Consider the following 8,308-nt stretch of genomic DNA (forward strand, 5'->3'; position numbering starts at 1 on the left):
GGCTGGAAAAGTAGAAAATATTCAGTCCCACACAGGTCATGGGGCTGGTTGATAATTGGGAGCGCCACCCTCAACTGGTTTAGAAGGGTGGTATGTCGGACACTGGGTGCATGCGTCGATCATGCCCTTGATATCACTAGCCATGCCTGGCCATGCAAAAAGCTTCGAATGCAGTTTAGTTTTTTCCACGCCTTGGTGGGAAAGATGAAGCCGGCGTAGAATTTCAGGCCGAGCTGACGTTGGCGGGACAATTTTCCCATCACAAAGGAGCAGCTCAGCACCTTTGACAGGAAGAATGCTGAGGTCGCACCATAAAGATTTGAAGGATTAAGCTGAACTTGTAGGGGGCAGATCCTGCGCAGATGCATGATACCGCACCTATTGAATCAACCTCTTGTAACCTTCATCAATTGAGGAGAGAATGAAGGTAAATTTGTGATCAAGGTGGTCAATTTTGTGAGACACAACTTGGGGCAAGCAATTGGCGTGATGTGGCTCACATGGGAACAGCGGAGCGCGTGATAGCGCGTCAGCAATGAGATTGTCTTTTCCATGCGTCTGCTTGATATGGAAAGAGAAAGATGAGAGGGCCTCACGGAATTTTGCAAGTCACACGTTATGAATGTCAATAATGTCTTTTGCAAAAATTCCCACGAGAGGCTTATGATCTGTCACATCAGCGAATGCACATCCTCTTAAATAAAACTCGCATTTGTGCACTGCACGCAAAATTGCAAGACACTCGAGCTTGATGGCTGCGTAATTCCGCTGAGCAGGCGTCAGGCTGAACGAGCCACATTGCACTACTCGTGAATGTCCATTCTTCTCCTTTTGCATGAGCATGAAGCCGAGACAGTGTAACCTTGAAGCGTCCAATAGCAGAAAAGTCTCAAGTTTTTCATCAAATGGCTTCACAAGGAGGGAAGAAGTCAGCAATTTCTTGGCTTAGCAAAATGCTTTTTCGTGGACACTGAGCCACTGGAAGGAAACTCCCTTTTTGAGAAGGGGTGGAATGTCACTTATTACATGCAATAAGTCCGGCTCAAAGAACACAAATTGATTGGCGAGGCCCAAAAAGGACCTCACATCAGTCACTGTTTTTGACCGTGGGAAGTCTTGGATTTCCTGCACTTTAGCAGGGTCAGAGCTGACACCATGGTCACTGACAAGAGTGGTACAGCCTGCTGACCTGCTGCCTCCATCAGGCAGCAACACCACCGGGCAGCAACACCACCGACACTCCCAGCCGCATCGACGAAGTTTCCAATCTCCCTGCTTGATGGCAATATCACCATCTGCTAAAAACATCCAGTGATGTGTGTCCATAATAAATGGAAAAGGCCTTTCAGTGATTGAGTGTGATTAGTGCCATGACAAAGTCTTCTAAACAATCAATCATCTTTTCTACTAAACTATATTTCATCTCTCTCAGCCTCAATTCCCTATATTTCGGCTCCCCAGGGAGTCGTTCCATTCGGCTCTCTGTACATGTATTCCATGTCTCATCCGTTTTTCCGTATAGTAAATCAATAAAGCTGATTGCTCTCTTCAGAGTTAGTCAATCCAAGAATTAACGATCTGGTAAGGCTGAACTATTGTCAGAATAATTCGGCTAGCTCAGCCAATTGCCATTTACAATCCTCTGAGTAAGGGTATCCTTGTTTTAGTTTAAAAATACTTTGATCCTGAAATGGTTATAATCAAGGTAAAGAAAACCGCCACAAGAAGTTTCAACCTTACTGTAGGTCTAAGCTGGAATTTTGATCAAAGACTTACAAGCTTATAAGAAGCCTCTGGATCAACGTCATTTCTACAAACTAATGCCTTCTAATCAAAATCTAAAGCAATTTATCTTAAAGCCGACACATTCAAATTGTTCATGTTAGTATTGACTTTTCTATCACATAGGACCACTTTTTCCAGATTTGCAGTGAAGAGCATTATTGTTGTCTCTCTTAATTTGAAATTCATATGATGATAGCACACCAATTGGTAGATTCAATTGGACAAAAGACCATTGAGGTTGCACTTGGATGTTGACCATCCAAACCAAAAAGACCCTCTCAAATAGAGTGAAGTTTGAGGTACGAAAAGAAAAATAGCTCTACTTTACTTACTTTCAAGACCTCCCAACACTCCAGGTGAAACGAACCTGAAAATCTAAATCCATCGTAAATTAAGGTTTCACAAATTTAAGCTCAACATTGATAAATGTTTTGCCTTTGTTTGAGCATGGGTTAAACATACTTATGACAACGTTTGGCTCCATACCCCCCGATCAGGAAATTGGCTTGCTACCATGTCAATGATCTATCTGACAATTTAGGGTTCTATGCTCAACATCAGCTATATTTGACTCTAAAAAAGCTCTCTTTTACAACATTTAACACAACGAGGATCAGAATGATGTTGGCGAGCACTCGGCTGGAATCTGAAATATATTCGCAGACGTAACTCATGGGTTTCACATCATTCACTCGAGGAAGTCGAAAGCGGAAAATCTTGAAATTGGACTCATTCGAACTCAATTCAAACCATGCGAATCTGTGGAACCTGCAGGAGAATGTACAACACATTATTTGCACAGGAATTAGTTGTACTGTTGGGCTTTACAGTCGGCTTTCAAGTTGCAGGAGGCGCTCTTCAAGCTACTACACGGACCTTTTGAAAATATATAAACAAAAAGACACGCTCGGCGTGTGCAAATCATCCTGGAAGGCAGGATTCGTTCATATAAAGCTCCATTTGACAGCCTACGCGAATTGCTCGTCTCTGATTACTTTCAGAGATTTTCGTCGGAGCTCTTTCGATGTCATCCTTTCCATTCAAGTTTCAGCTAAGTTTTGTGAGTATGTAAGTGGAAGAAAATGACAGTCTTGTGTTCATGCAGAGTCTGGCCGAACGTTGCCAAGTTGGTTTGCATTGCATTTAAAAGGGGTCTACCCACGCCATCCTTTTAACGTTTGCAGTGTAAACCATTCATCGGCTCGTCTTGGTATTCATGGTGGCTTATTTACAATCAGCCATGAAAGTGAAATAGTAGTTCTTTTTTTTTCAGGTACGTTACGGAATAGATAGGAGTGCTTGAGAGGACACTCTGCATCTACTCAAGTTATACAAAAGGATGGAAAATCCGAAACGACGGATTCAATTTCATTTTTGAATATCTATACTTCATTGTAAGAGCATGGCAGAAGGGTCAACACTAATGGAAAGTAAGAAACTTTGATGGTCTATTTCCATCTAAACCAACTGACCTGAAGTGAATATCTTAGTCACTATACATTGAACCTAATTGAACCATCTCAAACCAAAAGGTGACATCCATTGATTAGATGTGTGGTGTAATAATAAGACAGTTTAATTTTAACATTTGTCTATTAAGAAAACATTTTTTCCGTCTTTCTTTTTAGTGCTGTTGACAAATTCATCGGCTTAAATTTGTGGTTGAATTAATCTTTCAGTGTCTGTGATGAGTCACTGATGCTAAAGTTTGAACCAACCAAGGTTTGAACGGTATTTGGCAAGTCACGCTAAAACAAAATCAAATGGAAACAAAAATTATTTGCATGTTGTGATTTAAAGATTCCATTCAGAATTATGCACGTAGCATTGCCCAAAGCGCAAAGGTTTCTAATCTGAACGATTTGTCAAGAAAATATGGAGATGGTACTTTTTATCTATTTTTACGCCACTAAGTAAGGATTCCGTATTAGTAGAGCATCAACTTTCCAATATGTGAATCCTAGTTGGAACCCATGCTAGTCGAGTTTAGGTTTCTTTGCAATATTTAAATTATTGCGTAAGTGGCTGCCTTAACAGCTTAATGGGCGAACCTGCGATCATTCCTGAGGGAGAATTAATAATTAATGTTGCACGTTTGGCAATGAGAATGGAGCGGGAATATCCCTTAATTGAGACACCGATCATCAGATGGCAGACCAAGCGAGAGAGATGTCTTCTGACTCTGAACAAACAAACAAACAACGTACCACTAAGTGTTTGTTTTCCGCATATTTTATCAACTATTTTTTTGCAACTGTTTCGTCATTTTTCCCAGCTTTTTTAGCCGCTATTTTGCCAAACTTATTCAACTTTTTTTACAGCTCTAGACTTATGATTAGTGCTGGGGAGAGTCCGGCAATAGTTGGCCTCATACAAGTTCATGGTTTTTTTCCGGACTCATAAAATCAGGACTCGAGTCTTTTAATACAGTGGCGGTCCACGTTGGTCCGCCGCCGACCCTCGGCCCTGCACCTTCGGCCCTGCACCTTCGGCCCTGCACCTTCGGCCCTGCACCTTCGGCCTTTGCACCTTCGGCCCTGCACCTTCGGCCCTGCACCTTCGGCCCTGCACCTTCGGCCCTGCACCTTCGGCCCGCTGCACCTTCGGCCCTGCACCTTCGGCCCTGCACTTCGGCCCTGCACCTTCGGCCCTGCACTTCGGCCCTGCACCTTCGGCCCTGCACCTTCGGCCTGCACCTTCGGCCATTGCACCTTCGGCCTGCACCTTCGGCCCTGCACCTTCGCCGCTGCACCTTCGGCTGCACCTTCGGCCCTGCACCTTCGGCCCTGCACCTTCGGCCCTGCACTTCGGCCCTGCACCTTCGGCCTTGCACCTTCGGCCTGCACCTTCGGCCCTGCACCTTTGGCCCTACTCGTTCCAAGTCACACGCTGGGGGGAGTCCTGTGGCGACCTTGCTCATGCTTGCCCTCATCACTCCTTCCTAGTCACTCGCCTAGTCAGTTCATTCTATAAATAGCTAGGATTATCATCAATAAGCAGTCTACAATCGGTTTTAGCAAAAAGATTTGTCTTGCGAAATATTTATGAAATATTTTTATTGTGTTTAATGTTTTTTTGACGAGTCTAGCCAATTTTTCGAAAATCAAGTTAAATACTCAAGTGCACTTGGGCTCGAGTCCGGAATTGCCCCAGCAGTAGCTACAATGCTAATCTGGGATCTGGAAGAACACTCCCAAGGCAGGAGCCCTGGGATACGAATAACGCCATCCCAAATATTATTGAATTTATGTACCAAACTCCCGAGGACAAATTACAACAACAAAATGGCCAGAAAGTTTCAAAATGGGGTACTTAAACATTGAGAGGTGTTGTAATCTATACAGGAAGAGGAGAAATTGCATTTGAAATGTAATTGAAAGTTTTCCAGGATGGCCAATGGCTTATTTCTTAAATCAAGTACGAAGTGATTCATGCCACCGTTTGTTACTGGAATGGAACATTTTCCTCGTGTTTGTTTCACATGCTCTTGGTTACCTGTTCGATACAATCCAGAGACTCCCATCGTCCACCGATAGCGAATTCACCCATTCCAACTCTGCGTCATTCTTCAATATTTCTTCCCGCTTATGGTAGAACGGAGTTTCAGTGGTATTCCATTGCATGATGGTTCCCGTTTCCAGGAGACTGTAATACAAGACCCCTTGGTCGTCTGCAATGATGCCTTCGGTGGCAGCTCTCTTTTTCCCTATTTTAGATACATAAGCCTCAGGGTTGCGATTATTTGGTGTAATTGCGTTGCGAAGATGAGCAACACTGATGGCGAAGAGATCTTTTCCCAAGGTTCCAAAGAATAATCTCGTTTCCGCGGGCTGCATTCACAAATATTTTGGGGTTAAGGGTCAATAAGGATGATCTAGTTTACAGGTCATGAAAGACAGAGAACTGGGATGTAAATACTGTGTGTAATGTGCAAGGCCAAACGACCCATCAATCATCAAGGCCTTTCAGCATGCTTCCTGGGCTCAGTGTGTACTTTCTTTTCCCCTCAAAACCATTAAGCACCCACGCCGTCAGAAATGTGTTTATTAATACTTTTGCCTCGCAAATAGTAGCTAGTCATACCATCGTATTCTGAGATAAAATTTTGAAGTTCTTAACAATGTATGTAATATTGAATTTTTGAAGGAAAAGTGAATCGATAAAGGATGGGTTCCGTTTTCTGGCATTTAATTCAATTCTGAAAAATGTTGTGAAGGAAACACATGGAAATAATGGACAAGTTGTTTTAGCTAGAAAAAGAATTGAACGAAAATAAGTGATAACTTGCGCGAATATCTTTAATGCCTTTACAAGACAAAGCCCCATTTCAGGTTTGGCCCTGGTTTAAGTAAATAGAGTGTTATCCGAATTGTTTTGCAATTCAATAAATCAGAGAGGCATTTCCGTGCCTTCCTGAAATTTCGGACTACGTGTTCGCCAAATGGAAAATAACGCGAATCTCTCTTCTTCGTCGTAAATCTTTCGTACTGAGAAGTTTGCAAAGACAACTCAAGTCATATGATTTCTCGTTATACTTGTCGTAAAATATCATATTCTCGTCCCAATGGTCGTTTGTTCTTCTTCTCGTTCAACTTCAAGAACCTTGCTTTTTTGCCCTTTTAATACACCTCTCCTCATTGGAAAGCGATCAGTTTTCTGCCAACCAAAACACTATTGCTGAGCCTTTCATTTAATCTACACTTCCAAGTAATTACGCACATGTCTGGGCCAATCAGTTCTTTCTTATCTAAAACCAATTGGGCTCAATGATAAGAGCCAAGTTAGCACTCACCGATGACGCTTTAGATTCCAAAGCTATTCCCATGGTCCCAAAATTCATGCCGACTGTTTGGCGTTGGAACATCAAAGTCACATAAGAGGGCTTCATGGCTGGCACGAGAACCGGCCATGATTTTCGTCTTTGGGCATCAAAGACCACCACATGGCCCGAGCTGATATCTGACATATAGACAAACAGCCCTTGAAAGATGTCGTCCGAGATCTGAGATTCGTCCAATCCATCAGTGTTTTCTGTGCCCTCCGACCTCTTGGAGTAATCTAGAACCATGTGCATTAGAATGTTTTCCTTGGGTGGACACCACCGATTCAGGAAACTCGTAACTGAAGACCTCGGCATTGCCAGCCTCAAGGTCAAAGACCATCAGCTTGGCCGGACACTTGCGAATTGCATTCATAAAGATGGCCACTGAACCAGTGTCGGCCACCCATAGATGGCCTTTGGGAGTAACCTCCAAAGTGGCCACGTTCTGAAGACTGGAACAAAGGCCGATTTCGTTTTTGAAAATGTTTGGAAATGGCTCAAGGTTGGGAGAGGAACCAACTGGAACATAAATGAATCAATTCAATTCGACGAATGGCGCATGTTCACACTCTACGTAGATTCAAATGTCTTAGTTTTCAAAAGAAACCCTTTGTATTCAAGTTACGGTTACGGTTAATTTCCTACGCGAAGAAAGAAAGAGATTTATGTAAGTATTAGTCCTGTGAAATAATGCATTTTTGGGGCACTTACGCGGGTGGGTTCCCATGTCGATGGAATTTAAAGTGGATGGCACTCCGTCCTTCCATCGTGGCACTGCTAGATAGAGCTTATCTTTATAGTGCCTAACTTCGCCCAATGCATTATTGTCCGCCTTGTACTCAGCCCAATGGCTTTTTGAGTCAAGGCCTTGGAGGCCCTTTAGATCATAAGTCAATTTTGTCCATTCATACACAATCTCGATTGGATTTGGCCGCACTACTGAGACAGAAGAGAGACACCAAGCAAAAAATCGACGAGTAAAACATCACAGATGGTTATTGGAAGTGTTGGGAAATGGCGACGGCAGTGAAATGATAATGATCTCTTCTTGTGTGTTATTGTTTCCACATCACAAAAATCCTGGCTGAACTTCGACGTAACGACGGGCTTATTTGTCATCCACTCGTCATGCCTTACTTCTTCGGGGGCCCAAAATACACGTCAATGAGGATTGCTCGAAGATTAATACCTTCATCTTTGCAAGTCTGGACGCGTGGCGCTCCCCAGAACACTGAAGTAAAAGAATAAACATGCAAATTCTCAAAAAATCTTCTGGAGAGCTCTTAGGAGCGACTTGGTTACGCAATGACATGAAAGTTTTGATCATGTCAGCCATAATTGAACAAATAAAAGTCTTGATCGGACTGAATTCGAATGATGATGGTGAGATTGAATGAGATAGATCTGAAAGTCTGTGGAAAAGGGAACTAATCTACATTGATCTTGATTGTACTGTTGATCAATCAATCTTGCATTTTTCTGTTTTTTTGTTATTTGAGATTTTAACGTCAAATCTGTTCAAATTTACGCTGTTGCCTAGGCTCTATAGGCGGCAAATAATGTCAATGAAAGCTGATGTCTGCATGACATTGTCGCTTTTGTGGATTTGAGTCCAAGTACACTCGAGTCTTTACTCGATTTTGGAGAAATTGGTCGCACTCGAGTCTTTTACAAGGACAAGAGACTCCAATCCGGATTCAC

At 42.8% G+C, this 8,308-nt stretch overlaps 1 protein-coding gene across 1 annotated transcript; it reads right to left on the reverse strand.

The window, feature by feature from the left end:
* Nucleotides 1-2,295: 2,295 nt before the first annotated feature.
* On the reverse strand, nucleotides 2,296-7,583 carry LOC131892597 (protein yellow-like; the record flags this gene model as incomplete). The annotated part of the gene is given in 5 exon segments (XM_059242410.1): nucleotides 2,296-2,553; nucleotides 5,281-5,615; nucleotides 6,578-6,829; nucleotides 6,831-7,126; nucleotides 7,319-7,583. Coding segments are annotated over 5 exon segments (1,359 nt in total), but the record flags the coding sequence as incomplete, so codon positions are not given.
* Nucleotides 7,584-8,308: the final 725 nt, after the last annotated feature.

Source organism: Tigriopus californicus, chromosome 2 (genome assembly GCF_007210705.1).
Source record: "Tigriopus californicus strain San Diego chromosome 2, Tcal_SD_v2.1, whole genome shotgun sequence".
Classification (NCBI taxonomy): domain Eukaryota; kingdom Metazoa; phylum Arthropoda; class Copepoda; order Harpacticoida; family Harpacticidae; genus Tigriopus; species Tigriopus californicus.